This window comes from Grus americana, chromosome 4 (assembly GCF_028858705.1).
Source record: "Grus americana isolate bGruAme1 chromosome 4, bGruAme1.mat, whole genome shotgun sequence".
Classification (NCBI taxonomy): domain Eukaryota; kingdom Metazoa; phylum Chordata; class Aves; order Gruiformes; family Gruidae; genus Grus; species Grus americana.
Window position 1 is genome coordinate 30,770,631 of NC_072855.1, and position 17,809 is coordinate 30,788,439.

The following is a 17,809-nucleotide window of genomic DNA, read 5'->3' on the forward strand; positions in this document are numbered from 1 at the left end:
TGTTGAATATTAAAAATTTAACAAAATGTTAAATATTTTTTTCCAAATGTCTCTATTGGCACTTCTAATTTTTGTAATAATACTTGTTACTTCAGGAGTTGTGCTCATGTCATAGGGAGAACGAGAGACTGAGTGAAGAACTCTTTGGAAAAGCAGATGATAAAGAGAATCTTGAGCTGTTGTTAAACCAGCTTGAACAAGAGAAACAGAGGCTGACAGGAAAAACAGAGAACTTAGAAATAAAAGGTAAATCATCAAATATAGATTCATGTAAATTATCTTCCTATAATTTTTGAAATAGAAAACCTTACCTAGATAAGATACAGTTAATAATACTAAAAGACCTGATGTATATAAATTAAAGGAAGACTGTAGGTCTTCAGTCAGAATTGAAGTGAAATCTTCTGTCACAGAAACATGTTTTCATTCTGTATGTGAGAAGCGAAAGTTGAGCTTTTTACTGTGATCCCACAGGACATCCTAATACTAATACTATGACAGTTTCATACAAAATAATTTTGTCCAAAACCGGTTTTGTTCTCTGTCTTTCTGAGTGAGTAAATTCAGACTGTTTCTTGAGAGCTTTATCCAGCTGGATCTTGAAAACCTTCAGGGATGGAGATTCCACAACATCTCTAAGCAACCCATTCCAACGTTTGTTTATCCTCAGAGTAAAAATGTTTTCCCCTGTATTGCTTGTAATTGCCTGTAGCAATTAATCACCATTGTTCCTTGTTTATTTGCTGTGCTCCTTTGTGAAGAAACTGGCTCCATGTTATCTATAACCTCCTCTTGGTATTGTCAGTCTGCTCTTGGGTCCCCAGCTCTTCTCCAGGCTGAACAAGCCCAGTTCCCTCAGCCATTCCCCCACAGGGCAAGTATTCTGCTCCCTGACCAGCTTGGAGGGCCTCCCCTGGCCTCAGTCAAGTTTGTCAACATCTTTCTTGTGCTAGGGGGGACAAAACTGAACACAATGTTGTAAATGGGATCTTATGAGTGCTAAGTAAAGGGGAATTAGCCTGTGTCTCTGCTGATACAGCCCAATATGCCGTTAGGTCTCTATCAGTTCCGAAGCATGCTACTCACTCATGTTTAGCCTACTGTCATCCCTTTCAGCAGATTTCTTGCCCGGACGATTGCTGGGAGTTAGTCCATCCCAAGCACAAATGTCTTTGTGGAAATTCAGGAGGTTCCTATACAGTTGTGGGGGTTTTTTGTTTGTTTGTTTGTTTTCTGCAGAACGAGAACTTGTCCTAGAACTAGAAAGAATGAGATTAGAATATGGCATAGCCCTAGGAGACAAGTCCCCGTCTCGTCTAGATGCATTTGTAAAGACTTTAGAAGACGACAGAGATTATTATAAGCGAGAGTTAGAGTATCTGCAGAAAATGATAAAACGAAGGCCTAGCCCAAGCCGTAGGACTCCAGAGAAGGTAAGGTTCCTGCTGTCAAGACAAGCTGAAAAAATAATGGAAATACTGTAAAACTATTTAAGGAGCTATCAAATATATTTTCAAATTCAGTAGCAGTAAACAACTGGAGTACTTTTTAAAATTACATTCTTAACATAGGAAATTAACTGAGAGAAAGTCCAGTGAAGTTGCATTTTATTTTCGTATTCACATTTTACAGTAACATATTGATCAGTTATTGATCAGTTTGTTTTAAATAAATAGAACGAGATGATAAACAGAAAAAAGGTCGAAATATTGTTATCTGTTTTGCTTTTTCTCCTTAACAGTTAGTTCTTATTGTTGAAATTATACCACAAATGCCAGGTTTTTTCTTCCAATTAAAATTTATTATGTATGTATTTTTCATGTATTACAGTGTGAGTTCTTTCTTTTTTTGTATTATTTATCCAAATATTTTAATTAGTATATTTAGCATAAATCTTATTAATCACTTTGCAGAGTGAAGATCTTAGGTTGATCACCAGAGAAAGAGATGAGCTACGGTCAATGTTAGACAGATTTGAAAAACACATGATAGAAATTCAATCCAATGTCAAATTATTGACTGCAGAAAGAGATAGATTAAATGTTCTTTATGAGCAGGTAAGAAGAGGTCGTTTATAATTGGCATTGAAATAACTGATTAACACTTGTACTGTTGCTTATTTAAAATGAAAAAACTTCTCTATAAATAGAACTTGAGGAGCATAGACCTACTAGAATACAACCAAGAATAAGAAAATATATACCTGTTTTTATTACTTGTTAATAAAATCATGTATTCCAAAGTTAGTGTTTTAACTTCAAAGTGATTATAACTTACTGTACTAGCATTCAGAAATGAGAAAGATCAGGAAAAAAAATAATAGAATCCATGAGAAAGTTGGGTAAGCATACAGGCTAGAAAGCAAGGATGAAGTAGTAGTTAACTGATAAGAAAACAGTGACGTTATACTATACTTGGAACAGTAAAAGGATGATGAGTATGTTGGCAGTGTAAGTTGTGACTTAGGGAATATATTTTAGTTATCTAGGGAAAAATAAGACTATAATAGCACTTCTATTGTAATAACAGCATTGAAACTTTCTTTTTTGTTAGTGTATTAATTGCAATCCACTTATACTAACAAACAATAATCTTTTGAAGTCTCAGGCTGAATTGAACAGGATGAGAAGAGAAGCAAAACATAGTTTAGTTTCTCAAAGTCACGTGGAAGAAGAAAGAGACATTGCACTGACTGACTTCAGAAGACTAATGGCAGAAAAAGAAAGCCTCAAAGAAAAATTAAAGGTGAGCTTTTATAGCTTCATTGCTTAAAGTGAGGTGGTATATACAGTAATGGCATGTTTGTGTCTGGCTGGCTGTCAGTTCCCCCTTTCAATAACTTTTGAACTTATCTGATTTCAAACTCACTTGAGAGAGCACAATGAATTGCCTGATTTATCCTTGTAAACTCAGTTCCTAGGTGGGGATAGGGGGAAAGGAACATGCTCTAAGTGTCTGAGGGCAAGCATCACATCACCTTGTGTGAAGAAACTAGATATAAAACCCCAACCACAGAATATTTTTGTGTGTATGCACTACTTTGAAGATGCTTGTGTGTCACATATGGTTCTTATCCCACAAACTGAGGACTTTATGGACTTTTTCGTATTAACTGATCTTTTGTTGTTGTTTTTGTAGCGGAATATATTTTAAATGGCATATAACTGAACCATCAAACATAAATTCATAGCAATCCAAGTTTCATTATTTTTAACCTTTAAAAAAATATTTGTTAATGCAGTCATTTTCTGTTACTCTGACCTTTTGATGTCTGGTATTAATGTCTTATTGGGTTGTAGTCAAAAGCATATGATTTCAGGGGGGTTTCCCTGACTTCTTTATTGGGTCATCAATATAATATATATAGGTTTTTAAAATGTCCTGAAAATTCAGAAATTTAAAATCATATTAATAGATGCTAAGTATTTTCAGCTAATGCTCTGTAGTTTTATAGAGAGAACTTTGCATTTGGTCATTCATCTAAGAATGCAGAACAATGTTTTCTTAAACATTAAGTTTAAATTTCTATGGTTAAATCTAAAAATGTGTATCTTATTACACGTTAATTCTATATTTCTATCTCAGATTCAGCAAGAAGCAGCTAACCTTGAAAAATCAAAGATGCAACATGATATTTCAGAACTGGAGAATAATATTCAAGGAGTAAGTGCATTTTTAGGAAGTGAGCTTTTATCCTAAAATAGGATAGACTTTTCAAGCAATTAATTTTGTTATTAGCTGTTTTCAACTTAAATGTATTTAAAAGCTAAGTTGTGATACCTTTCTACAACAATAACGTTTGGTTATTTTTTTTAAATTGTAGTTTGAGATGGAAAGGTGTGAACTAAAGACTACAGTCTCTATCCTGAAAGAGAGAGTAAACTCTTTGGAAAATGAATTAAAATTGAAGTCCAGTAAACTTGCCCAGACATCTGATGATTCTTCTCAATTTAAAGCTGAGATGTGCTCACTTCAGTAAGTCTAATACAAAATGTGGTGGTCTTTCACATATGTTAATGTAATTTTGTTTGTTCTATGACATTATAGCAGAGTTGAGTTCCTAGGAAAACTATAAAATATTTTCAAAATCACTTGGTACTTTTTTTTGTCTTAAGAAAAAGTAAATATGAATAAGAAAAGTGCTATGGTGGCTTTTCACAGCAAGCTCCTCCTGGACTTACTTGATGACCAGATATACTGATAATTTTTATGGCTAACTGAATGAAAATTTTCTACTCCTCCTAGAATTGTTTTCTCTAACAACTATGTTCTCTGCTTATGAATGTAGCAGAACAGAAAATTTCTAAAAGGATTTCCAGATGCTGTTTGTTAAAAGGAAAACAGGTGCCTTTGCAAACTGCAGCAAATTGTGCCAGTTTTACAGAGTTGTCAGTAATACTGAAAATTTTATGCCAAGCATTAGGCATTGATATTCTGCAGTTGAGTGGTTCATGGAGAGTCATTCTGTAATGACATTTCACTTGAGCTATTTTTCTTGTGTCACTCTCTTTCATATGCTAATACTATTACATGCGTATTATAGTTTTGAGAGTTGACATCTTATGATCCACAGACACAGTCTGTGGGGATTTGACCAACTTGCTCAGAACTGAACCAAGAATACCCATGTATTTTTAAGGCCTATTTAAACTTGCAGGATCATTGCTGCACTCTTTTAAAGTTGTTTTAGAAAAGAGCTCCCATCAACTGTCTAAATGTGATGGAACAAGAAGGCTTAGAGAAAGTGGAAACAGAGTATTGAATAAATCTGGGCAGAAATTTGGAAATCTGGTATTTGGTTTAGGTGGAAATGAGAGCCATTGATGTAAGAGATCACTACAGGATAGGTAATGCTATAGATGAGATCTTTTGGGTGTTTTACAAGGGAAACCAGGGCCTGTGCCTCACACCCCCACCACACCTGAACAGTACTATACTGCACTGTATAACAGTACAATAGCAGGGGGGATAACTATGAAGAACTGAAGCTGAGAAGCAGGCCTTAGAGTTCATCTAATGCTCCCAATTGCACAAAGAAGGCTGCTAGTAAAACAATTAGTGTATTCGTTGGTAAAATTGTGACAAAATTCGTAAGAGTGAAATATCTTGTTAGGTTCCTTGTAATTTTAGTGGAAAGCATTGATACTGTAAAAAGGAGGAGAGAAGGAGTAGGGCTACAATCATTTCAGCATTTGGTTCTACTTTGTGCGTGGTTGCAAATTGTTACAGCTGTGTTTGGGGCCCCTCCCTTTTTTTCCCCCTAAAGTTTCACTCTAAATTGAGTGAGAGCAATCTTTATCTGCAGACATGCTGTATTCCAGATTGGTGGTGTTTTAAAAAATGAAAAGTTTCTCTAGTTTCTGTGGGATCCCACTTCAGAGGGATTTTATTTCCTGACCTGTTTTGTAAATAGTCCATTCAATTACTTTGGAGTTTCATTTTGCTTTTTTTTCCCTAGGTCACTGATATTTCTTGCTAAGCAAAACAACTATGTAGGTAGATAGCTTCATGTATCTTTCAGGCTCTGTGTTCCTTAAAAATAAGATCAGAACTGTAGCTGTCAATTTGGTTGCTTCTTAAAACATGACGTGGCTGATAATCACAGCTATGAGCTACATATCAAAATCTTTATAAAGCGAAGAGTCAGAAGACACAAGTTACCAAGAGTTACATGATGAAAAGTAGCAGAAATCAGAGGAAGTGAATGTTTCAGATTATCACGGTGGTTCCACTGAGGTTCCATTGCTCCATTTTGGAATGGTGTTGAGGTGGACTTGCTGTTGGGGTCCAAAGCAACCAAGTGGTGTTGGCGTCAGCAATGCTTAATAGACCTCTCTCTCCCCCAGAGAGGAAGGGAGAGGATGAGTTTAGTATGACACAACCCCATGCTGCTGGTTGGTATGACACAACCCTATCATGAGGTTATGCTGGAACCGTTCCAGCACTTCAAGCAGCTTAAGAGCCATAAGCTGGTGACCCTGAATAGGTCCCAAACTTTTTTCAACTGTCTACTGATTTTCCAGGCTCTTAAATGACCAACTCCAGAGGTCTGTTGAAGATTTACAGCACCGATTGTCCCTCAAAAAGGATGAACTGCAGTCAGCTCAAGAAGAAATTGTAAAGCTAGAGGAGAAAATAGGTAATCACTAGTTATTTTTATGCTTATTTCCTGTTTTTAAAATAGAAAGTACTTATTCTTTTATTTATAGATAGGTTAAACCAGAGGAGCACTTCACAGGATGAAGCAGTCAATGTGCTTAGAAGTACTATTACTATTTTGGACAAAGAAAAGGACAGTCTTCAAGAAACTGTAGATGAAAAAACAGAAAGAATTGCATGCTTAGATGACAACTTAGCTAACAAGGTATGTACAGTGAAAGTACTACTTTGCAATCCATCTGGGGAATTTTAAAGCAGTTACATTTTAGGGAGACGTTTTGCCTTGATGATGAAGCCAGTACAGAGCTCTAGGCAACACATAAACTCTGTGGACCTATACAAAGATTCACTTGCCAACTCAATAGCATTTTAATTATGACTGTTAGCGTATTCCCTAAACATACCAAGAAAATAAAGAAGTATTTTTTGCATTTTGCACTTGGAGCTATTTATTGAGATATAAGTTTCTAGCCTGAAGTGACAGAATCTATACCTGACTTCCATCTTTTTTGATGACAAGGCAATCCTTTCTCAGTAAAGAAAAGAAACTTGGAAATTTGAATGTGCAAAGATGCAATTACTTATTGGTGAAGGGTTAAGATAAACAGTAAAGTTCTTTAACTTGAAGTATCCTTGTTACGTTGCAATATAATAATACCTAATACAACTTCTGCTTTTATTTTTGTAGGAAAAAACAATTACTAATTTACGTCTAACTCTCTCTGAGCTGGAGTCCTCAACAGAGTGAGTAAGGACTAGGATGTCTTCTTCAGTGGTTTTATTTTATCTAGTGGTTTTAAAGTGAAGGTAGATGGCTATTTTAGTTATTTTGGTGAAATGGAGTTAATTCTATTTAAGTTAAGTAAAAGAGCGTACTGTGTTGAGAAAGATGTACACAACTTCTGAAGAGACTTCCCTAGCAATTATATTGCAGGCTGCTAGCATACTGTGAAGACATCCATTAACAATTGTTTGTCTATATTTATTTTCCTAAATTGCTAACATTTCTTAATTCTCAGTTAAGAAGTAGTTTTTTAGTATTCTAAGTATTCCACTAGATATTATTAGATTGACCCAGATAAAATTCAGAGCTGAACTCTTAATTGTTGGCAAGCTAATTCTTCCAGGTTAAGCTACCAGTACAGTTTTAATTAAAATATATTTATGCAGTTTTTAGGCAGGCTTCATCTTATCTTTCCTTCTTGCCTCTTTTTAAGCTCTCCCTTACTTTTTTGATTGTTGTCTTTCAAGTGTAACCTATCTGTCTTCTTCCTTTATTGTTTATCAAATATGCAATGGCTAACATACTATAACTACTACTGAACACAGATAAACATAACTATCTGTAATTGCTGTTTGTATAATAAGATACATCTTACCAGATACACCTTCAAAGTTAAAGATTAATTCCATTTTATTGTGCATGTTGACATTTTACATCCTTAGCTTATATTTATGTTTAGACTCAATTTGTCAGCCTTCAGAGAGAAGAATTTTAACTTTTCTTTTAAAAAAAAGAAAAGCTTTGGCATATCTAAAATCCACGTCTGATCATTTTCAGTAGTATGTGGTATAGTATAAGAAGGAACGACTTAATATTTTCACTTGATAGCCAGATGAAGGACATGCTGAGCAGCAGAGACCGTGAGATATCTAGCTTACATCGCCAGCTTGATACATCCCATGTAGAGCTTGCAGAAACGGGAAGAGTAAAGGAAATGGCTCTGAAAGAAAACAGACGATTGCAAGATGACCTAGCTACAATGGCCAGAGAAAACCAGGTATGAAGGCAGTACATAATACTGAAGTATTAAACTATTTATTGCTTGCTTACATATAGTGGTACATCAAAACTGCTATATCCTCAATTTTGATTTGGTATGTTTTAATTATTGGTATTTCTTGAACACTGGGATATTAAAAATGACTGGGCAGAAATTGTAAAAGCAATTATGTAGATACTCAAGCATAGTCGATACAGTAGGGGAGAAATAGACAAGCTTTCATTTTAGTCATCCTTTGCCAGATTAAAAAAGAAATCTAAATAAAATAAATCTAGGACATAATTGTTTATGCTCTAATGAAATTACGTTAGTTGGTTATATCACTTGGTAGTTGGTATTTAATTGGTAAAAACTGGGTTTTATTATCTGTGGAACAGGGATTGAGAGAGAGCAAGAAACCACAAAAGCAGATATCAGGTTATCAATCAGGTGAAAGCAAGAGAGAGCAGATTGCTAGCACATCTGAATTTGTTCTGGTGCATAGTCATTCATTAGTTTAATCTATCTAGTTTTCATGAAGCATTAGATATATCGAGTGAGGTATGGCACATTTTGAGATTAGAATGTTTTGGAACGTAGATTTGAATGTTTGTGTTCTGTGAGCCTTGGTAATGGTGGCTGTAAAGATGTAGTGGCAGGTTTTTAATTTGCAGTTCTGGCAAGGTTAGTTTCTATTCATGTCTGTTGCTCTGCAGGAACTTTGCTTTCACTGCTGGCTTGGGAAAGGTTAATGTTGGGGGAGAAAATATAAGAGGGCTTAAAAGCTACAAGCCAGAGGGATTGAAGAAAACTTATTTTTAAGGTATGATAGTCCTGAATAGTCTGAATTTGTTTCCTGATTTCAGGAATGGCTAAGGATGCACAGTCGATGGGAATAGGAGGGGTTCCCTTTCCATTGTGTCAAGGTTGTGTGGGGTTTTTAGATGGTGAATTCAAAGGTGCCATCTATTTCCCTGGAGAAATGTTCTTAGTGGATTGTCTTTGCATTGGTAAGGTAGGTGTCATGGTCAGGTGGTATCTTAGAGTTCAGCTGTATATTGCCACTTTTTTTATTGTGTGGGTTTTGTGTTTTGTGGAGATTTTGTTCAGGTACTTTATTTGACTGCTTGCAGAGTTTTATGTTATATTTTTATTTGTATCAGTTTTATATGATTTCATCTTTCCTCTCTAGTAGTTTAGAGCCATAATGTACATCCTTGCTAACAGCTAGCCAGTCAGTAGCTTTAGGCCAAAAAGCAGTTGGGAAATGGGTTATGACTGCCCAGTGACTTTGGGTTGGTTCATGTGTATTCATGGCCAGCTTTCCAGTTGGGAGGTATACAGTCCCTCTCAGCTGCTGATGGCTAAATACATTTTCTTGTAAACAGCATGCTATAAAGGCGTGACTTAACTTACATCAGTTACAGAATCAAAGTTGAAATAAAATCTTTAAGGCCTTGAGGAATTACCAGTTTCTGTAGGGTATAATTGAATATTTTAGTGAAAGGTGAGCTATCTCAAGTTGATGGGGTTGGTTAAATAAAAATTTTGCAAGACAGAAATAGTTAAGAGATTCAGTGAATTAAACTGTTTGATTATCATGATTATTATTCTTGTGGCATCTTCATCTTGAGATGTTCTCCAGGGTTCCACAAGTTCAACCAGCCACTGGTGTAAAGTTCATTCTTTCAAGAGCGTAAGGGGCTTATATAGTGTGCATATATATATATATATATATATATCCGTTTGCACTCTTCCCAATCATCATTGCTCCATCTCTTCTTCCTTGGAATGGCTGGGTCTGGGATCCATGGCTTGGAGAGCCTGAAGTGCATTCAGTCTGGTTAATCTCTCGTGTACTTTGAGGAATAATGAGTTGGTTTTGTGCACCAGCTGGTTACTGCTAACCAAAAGCTTCCCAGCTCCAAGTGCATGACATAGATGTCCCTGCACAATAGAATGTATGGACAATATATAACAAAAATGTCCAGTGTTTTATAGGGTAAGTAACATTTTTTTATTGGGCTAAACTTTAGAAAGACTACATAGAGAATATGTGAATATGACTTAAGGAGCTAGCCCAGAATTTTGTTGCAACCCATTACATTCAATTTGTATAGCAAATACAACTATTGCAGCTCATCGTGACACTCAAATGCCTTGTACAGTTCTGATGCTGAGATACAAATGTTTGTTTGAATTCAGTGTAAATGCCAACACTGAAAATAAGCAGGACCTTGTTAGCTAAACCATTTATTTCAGTTCCCCTCAGTCAACCCATCTGAGTCTGAAGCTAGAAAGTACAATATAGCAAGATGTTTTAAGTAAGTGATGTAGAACCCTGAATAGTTCTTGCAAAACCTATGGTACAATACATAGATATGTGGGTGTATTATTGAAATTAGAGATGCCATCCACAGGTATCTAATAAGATGAAATATTAAATATTGTCATAATGTGATGACTAAAGCTTTGCCAATGTGCTTGGGAAGGCTACCACAGATACATGCAAACTGATTTCAGCATATGTTAAATAAGGCACACAGTAAAAAAGCTGCTGCTAATGAATATTAATATACCACAAAAAAAAGGGAAAGAGCTAAGGCAATACTCTCTATTTCCCCCACATTTGATAGTGGTGACAGAATAAGATAATTGTCTTTTTGGCTCTCTGGGCTAGAGGACTCACAGAAAGGTGAGCACTGAACCTGAGAGGGCCAGAGTTAGCAGTTCCAACATCTCAAACAAATTGTCTGGTGCATTTTTGATGTCTAAATATGGTCTTAATGATGCATTTAGCTATTTTATCTTGCAATTCTACTTTAAAATAAATGTTCTTTTGTTATGAAGTTGACTTTCTAGTGACATAAAACTTTCCTTCACTCAGGGATAGTGAATCTTAAGGCTAGAAAAAATCCCAGCTCCCAAACATCTGTATGGTGAATTTTCCAAAGATCAATTGGGTGTGTCATCAGGGAAGCTGCAGATTTTATGAACTGTTATGATATTCATTGGTTTTTTGTGATTATTCTTGCCTGGAAAACTCTTTGGTGTATCTAAGGTAAAAGGAGAGATTTCTGAACCCTACAAATCCCAAAGGGATTTGCTAAATTACTTAAAAGTATAACAGAATAAAATCTAGGGCATATGAAATTGCTTTCATTTAGTCTGATACAGTAATATATAGTGATTAATTTACTCTGATGCACTGTTTTGCCTTTATGTAATCTCTTTAGACTATCAGTACTGAGCTTGAAGATGCAATGCGTGAAAAAGAAGAAATGAAAACCAGGGTTCATAATTATATAACTGAAGTTTCCAGATTTGAGGCCTTGATGGCTTCAAAGGTAAAAGTATAATCCTTAGGCAGTTATTACTGGTTTCAGTAAATCCATTGGTTTTAGAGTGTAACACATTCTCATTAGGATATAATATACAAATTAAGAGATGTCCCGTTGTCCCTGTCTGTCCCATTTCCTTCTTTTATTTTTTTTTTTCCTCTGCACTGTTTCAAGCTACTAGTGGATTCATATTGATCTGAACCATTATAGATCTGAACCATTGTTAAATTCTGGCACATCACAATTTCATTGGTTCTGTTTCAGTTGGCTGTAACATTGGAGAATGACAAACAAATAATATTTGAATGTTGCTTTGCTTTTTGAGTAAGGCAACTAGTGCTATTTCATGATTGTAGGCAACAAGCAGCTTATATGATGTTTTTTCATATTTTACACTTTTACAAAGAGAAATTTTACATGTAAAGCTGGAGAAAAGTCTAAAAATAGCACATTGGAATGTTTTCTCTATTAATAATAAGAGTTCAGAGTTTTTGCTGTACTGACAAAACAGTTCTCTTGTTAAATGTATTTTATCTTGATACTTGGATTCAAAAGTGTGACGTGCGTGAATTAAAACTTATAGTCATTTAAAACAAGTAGAATTTATGTCAAGGCAACATGAACTGGCAAATTCATTATGTGACTGAATAGGAAAGAATGAGTTTTGATCTGATTTTGACTTGCAAGTCTAGATGAATGTATGTAAATTCAACCACTTTTTCAAGTAGAAACTGAAGCATAGAGAAAAATTTAAGGTCAGTAGTATGTTAGCTTAGAATTCTCAATTTAAGTCTTTCTGTTGTAATATAAATATTTATTAAAACACAGTAAGTAAAAGAGCTGAAAATGGACTCCTGCTAGAATTTCTTGTAAAGGGCAGCACTGGGATTGGTACATAGAGTAGGCATGAAATAAGATCAAGCAACATGAAGGTATGTTGATCATTACAGAGTGATTTACTGTTTCATCTAGGAAAAAGAAAACCAAGAATTGTTAGAGAAGTTCCGAATGCTCCATATGCAAGCTGAAGACTGGGAAATGAAGGCTCATCAAGCTGAAGGAGAAAGCAGCTCAATACGACTTGAACTCCTTTCTGTAGATACAGATCGGAGACATCTTCGAGAGAGAGTAGAACTTCTGGAAAAAGAGATTCAAGGGGTAATAACTCATGCAATGAAATTCTGTCAAGGAAAGTGGGATACATTCAAGTATTTTTTTAATAAAGACAACATACTATCTTTAATGCTTTAATGGAAAATAATTCCTATATGTGAATGTTTCAAATGTGGACACTGAGTTTTTGAAACAGTAACTGATGTTGGTTAGACTTGCTTTCCTTCTCCCTTCCCTGCTTTCCCAAAATTAGAATCGCAGCATATATTTTAATACTTTTAGATCTCTTCTGTTGAGTGATCATTGCTATTATGTTATTGTCTCTGTAAGAACCTTATGTTTAGCTGCTTCAAAATATTTGCATATAGCTTTATGAGCATTTTGTCAGCTTAGTTCTTACATTTCTTTGAAGCTTTGAATGAAGTATTTGAAGCATTGGTGGCTGCAGTGAAGGTAAAAATCCGGTAGTAGTAGTCCAAATCCAGAATCAGGATTCCATAATACCAAAACCTAGACCAATAGCATGGAAAATAATGAGGTTTATGTTTTAGAAGCAATAACTTCATGGAGATCAAGGAAGTTTTAGAGTATAAAAGTTGTGGATTGACCATATTTTGTCTCATGCTTTTAATTAGCTAAAAAGGGTTAGAGACTTTCATATTGTAAGCTGAGTAAAAAATGGGTTGTATTTTGGGGGTTTTAAGCTTTTAATTCTCTTCTGAAGCTGGAATCCAACCTCATTCCATTCTTGCATAGTACTTGTATAATTCTTCAAGATGGTGATAAAAAATTGCAGAGATATTTTATTAGTTGTTCTTAGCTGTGATTTATGGAGAGGAAAGGAATATAATATAAAGTTAATTTTATAGGGAAGGTTAATTTTGAAGGGAAAAGGAAGTTTAAAAAAAAAACAACCCTGTTATCCAACAGAGAACTGTTAACACTTAACACTGAAGGGGTATCCATATTTGTCTTTGTTTAGCATATTGTTGCACATCAAGCATATGAATCTCAGATCTCCTCCATTACAAAAAATATGTCCAAATTGGAAGAGGATATTAAACGTGAAAATCAGGATAAGTCTTCTGTGTTGGCAGACCTGGCTTCTGTGAGGGAACTCTGTGTGAAACTTGAGGCTAACAAAGAACTTCTGTCTCGACAGCTGACATCCAAAAGCATGGATTATGAAAAGGTAAGCACCAAAGGCAAATTTAATTTGCTGTAATAAAGTATCTTTCTTTGCTTTTAATGGCTTTTGGAGGAAAGAATAAATTACTTCTGAGAGCAAGGTAAGTTAATTTACATCACTAGTTTTGCATTTATATATAAATTACAATTTTTGCAGTGTACAGATCTATATCTGTGGGTTTTATACAAAAAGAGGGAGTTTGATTTATTCATTATCACTACAAAATGCGGCAACAGTATTTTTTGCTATACCACAGAGACAGATTATATTTATTTGGTTTTGTGTACTGTTTTTTAATTTACTCAAATTTTCAACTTTTATAAAAAGTAAATAGTGCACTTCTTATTTAAATATTAAAGACTCTTCCCTAATGGATTTTTTCAATTAAATTGAAATGTAGATTCAGCTGAAGGTTATTAAATGTTTTGAAATAGTTTAAACATTTCTAAATACCTATAATTTTCCTGAATTTTTCTTTACAGCTGGTAGTTGTGTCTTTACTTAGTGACTTAGTCAGGCTTTCTATTACTGTAATATTCAAGACCTTGAGAACAGTAGTTCTCATCCCCACAGAATTTGTTTGTATTCGTAGAACTGATGAGGAAAACAAGCATTCCTACATTTTCAGCAAAAGCCAAGAAGCTAATTGCAAGCTAACCTAGTTGAATAGAATGAAGGATAGTAAACAGTATTTTTGTACTTGTGCAAAAGCCTACTGCTATTAAAAGCCAATTAGTGGTCCGGGTACTTACCTAAGCATTTTCAGCACTCAGTAATTCAGCTCCCAGTAAAACATTTGACAGATGTACAGTTTGAATAGTTTTTAACTAAGTATAGTTTTAAATAATTGTAGGCTTTAATTTCTTTTGTGAGCTCAGTTTCCTATTCATTTTTATGAAAATTCCAATCATTTCAGTTTTTACAACAACTCTTCACAAAAGAGAACTCTATGTGTTTGTAAACCAGTGTATAAAATTTGTGCCCTAGGTTCTAGGTGAATTAGAAGATATAAAATCAGAAGCAGAGTTACTGAAAAAGCAGTTATCCAGTGAGAGACTTACAGTTCAGAATCTTGAAACATTGCTGGCTACTAGTAGAGACAAAGAATTTCAGAACCATTTAACATCCCATGAGAAAGATTCCGAAATTCAGTTATTGAAAGACAAGCTAACACTCGCCGAGAGCAAACTGTAAGTTTTAACAAGTGTATGCATGTGTTATGTGGTTTAGAAAGGAACTTTTTCCATGTGACAACACTTACTCACAAAGTCAAAGTCTTGATGTTCTATATGGCTGAGCAGATTGTTGCAGCAATGTCTTTTGGCCTTTCATGGCATCGTTTACTTACAGTTTCTTTACAGATCTTTCATATCGCTTTCATTAATCAGCACTCTGGTGGACATCAGTTTAGTACAAGCAATAAACTTAAACAGGAGTTCCAAAGGAAACCTGCTCTAAAAGGAAGGAACACCCTGCTGACTTCACAGTCTTGAGAATAAGCACTCGGTTTCTCTCTGGATTTGTCCCCAGTCTGACTCCAGAAAGTTTGCTTCACTTTCTTTATTGGTGATGACTCTTTCTCACATCAGTCAGGCACAGGAGGCGATACCTTTCCTGAAGTTCACTTGTCTGATATAACTGTGCCATGTTTTCAGTGCTATCACTAAATTCTTCTGGGGATACATTAGCCAGTGACTGTAGTGGTGTATCTGCATTAAATAGCAAGGAGGAAGAGTAGCAGCTGAATGTAGATGGTGGTGAAGAGTAAAGTCAAAGTAGAATTTCAGAAAAAGAAAAACAGATACACCCACTTAGTAAACACAGAGGTAGGGAGAGAAAGGAAGTGTATGGAAGGTAAAAGGACAGATAATGCTTCCTTATGAGATACAGAATATTGCATACTGAAACAGTTAAAAGCTATCTGTAACTTGGTCATGCACATGTGCAAGAAAAACACTTTTAATTGATCTATGTAAAGGCTACAACTTACCACTGATGATGGTCCACCTCAAGTAGCAGTGATCTCAATCAACCTGTAGATAATGACACTATTAATCACCCCTGTGCAACTCATTGTTTCATGTTTTAGAATTGTTGAGTCTTGTTTAATTGGGGGGAAAAAAAGTTAATTGCATACAAAGAACATAAACTAATGGAATGTCCTGACTATGAAATTAAATATGAAAGTTACAAAAACAAAAGAAAAAGGAAACAAGGAGGCTTTCATTTAACTTTAATTTAGCTTCCTTGTGTACAAACATTATAAAACTGTTTAAATAACTTCACAGTAGTTTTTTCACGTACATTGTAGGGTTCCTTTCTTTGTTGTAAATGTCAGTACTTGCATTGTCAATAGGATGGGATACTGGAAGAAGTAGGAAAATGTTCTCTTGAGGAATAGTGGCTATTCTATTGAATTGTTTTCCTCTATCTCAAAGGTTCTGCATGTTGCTAGGCAAATGTTCAGGTGTGAGAACTAGTTGTATATACCTTATTTTCTACTATTCGGTTTGTAGCAGTTGCAGTCTAAAGAACAGGAACTTTAAATGCTCACAGCTGTGACTGAAGTATGTGACAATTATGTTTGTGTCTTGCAAAATGTAAAAATTCATTTGCCTTGGCAAAAATTCAGTTCTGACAAAAATAGTGTGTCAATATTTTTGAACATTATTTACAGTATTGGCCTTATTGTGCTTACCCTTTCACTCTATTTATAAAATGGTACTGATACAACCTCTGACTTTAGAAGGATTCTCAAAATTAAGTTTAACTTTTGAAGTTCTGCAGTGCTGTAATTTTGAGTTCTGTGAAAAGTGAGTAGTTGTATTACTCAGTGTTATTTGAGTGACAGTACAGTAAATGTAGAGCCTCAAGATCTCAGCATTAAATAAACAGAGAATATCAAATAGTTAAACCACTTGTTGAGAGCTATCTGTATCTACTGTGAAAGAGCCAGATGTCCTGTGAAAAAATGGTATGTCATCATGTAATTTTATTATGATTACTGTGCATAGGGGTTCCAAATTAAAATATTTCTTAATTTGAGTGATTTACTTCATGATCTTAATTTTGTTTAAATGTCATTGACATGGAATAACCTTAGAACTCACAAAACTGTTTGCTTTCTTTCTTTATTTTACAATAATGATATTGGGCCCTGAATTCTTACCTCCATCCTGAAAGCATATGCCTGTCTCTGAAGGACTTAGAATAAGATATCATCAAGACTTCTTATCTTCTGCATCTGTTCTCAACATACTGGATCAAGATACCATTCTAGGAATTTTACTGATGAATAGGGAACACAGGAAAAAATATTCTGCGGTTCTTTTTGGATCAAATCTCTTGATAGTTTGCATCTTCCTGGAGTCAGAGACCAGCGGGTGCCAGACAGGAAGTCCATGACTGAGCTAGGAGTGGAACTCGTTTTTCAGAATTCAAGTCCAGTGCTTTAGCAATAAACTAGTACATCTTTGCTTCTCCAGAAGTGACTTTTGAGCACTCCACCTCATTTTGGCTTTGAAGACTCTATGGAATAACATAGGTGTCTAGATTCTGTTTTAGACAGCTTATTTTACAGTCAATGATTTTTTTTTTTTTGCTTGCTTTATAATGCAATTAATGGTGTTTTGCAACCAAGCATTAAGTCGTCCAAGCTGATGATTTGCTAAGAAGTATATTTAATTATGTTACTTAAGATTTTCAAAGCTGCTTTTCATTTTGATTCTTGCAGTAGAAACAGTTGTGCCCAATTGCCAAGGGTGTAGTTGACAAGTTTTCAGATTTTGGTTTTTGCTGGTCTGAGCTTGCATAAATACAGCTTTTACTTAGATTTGATTCAGTTGTTTTCATTGCTAACTGGACAGTGCTAGCCTACTTGATACAATTTTTACTGAAGCCATATCTGTTATGTTTGTATTTTTTGTGGATAGTTACTGCTTTTTTCTTCTTTTTTTAATTGTACACATAAAGACAATCTGGCATTGCAACAAAGGATGGTAAATCAATAAATTAATGATTTCGTTGTTTTGTCTGTTTTCATGAAATATGCTTGTGTTTACCTTTGTCTGAAAAAGAACATGATGTATTGTAGTAAGGATGCAGTGAGAGGCTTACCAGCTTCTCACTTCTTTCTCACCTTAGGCTCTCCCAGAAACATTCTGTTGCATTCACTTGCTTCTTGCTGCTTCTAATTTGTCTTTGATTTGGTTTGTGTGAAACAACATGTTCAGTATCTATTTTTG

The 17,809-nt window shown here is 34.9% G+C and overlaps 1 protein-coding gene across 4 annotated transcripts in view; it reads left to right on the top strand.

Annotated features, from left to right (window-relative positions):
- The window catches only part of CEP135 (centrosomal protein 135), a 35,086-nt gene that overhangs the window by 14,691 nt on the left and 2,586 nt on the right, over nt 1–17,809 (top strand). For 3 of the 4 annotated variants that reach the window (XM_054823157.1, XM_054823159.1, XM_054823160.1), the window contains 14 exons: nt 96–246; nt 1,240–1,433; nt 1,914–2,057; nt 2,602–2,745; nt 3,586–3,663; nt 3,824–3,975; nt 6,024–6,139; nt 6,210–6,364; nt 6,848–6,903; nt 7,772–7,940; nt 11,159–11,269; nt 12,236–12,421; nt 13,359–13,568; nt 14,553–14,755. In XM_054823157.1, coding sequence (XP_054679132.1) covers nt 96–246; nt 1,240–1,433; nt 1,914–2,057; nt 2,602–2,745; nt 3,586–3,663; nt 3,824–3,975; nt 6,024–6,139; nt 6,210–6,364; nt 6,848–6,903; nt 7,772–7,940; nt 11,159–11,269; nt 12,236–12,421; nt 13,359–13,568; nt 14,553–14,755 — 2,069 coding nt within the window. Of the gene's footprint in view, nt 1–95; nt 247–1,239; nt 1,434–1,913; nt 2,058–2,601; nt 2,746–3,585; nt 3,664–3,823; nt 3,976–6,023; nt 6,140–6,209; nt 6,365–6,847; nt 6,904–7,771; nt 7,941–11,158; nt 11,270–12,235; nt 12,422–13,358; nt 13,569–14,552; nt 14,756–16,748; nt 17,791–17,809 lie in introns of those variants that run through there. The other variant, XM_054823161.1, reaches the window with a different exon arrangement.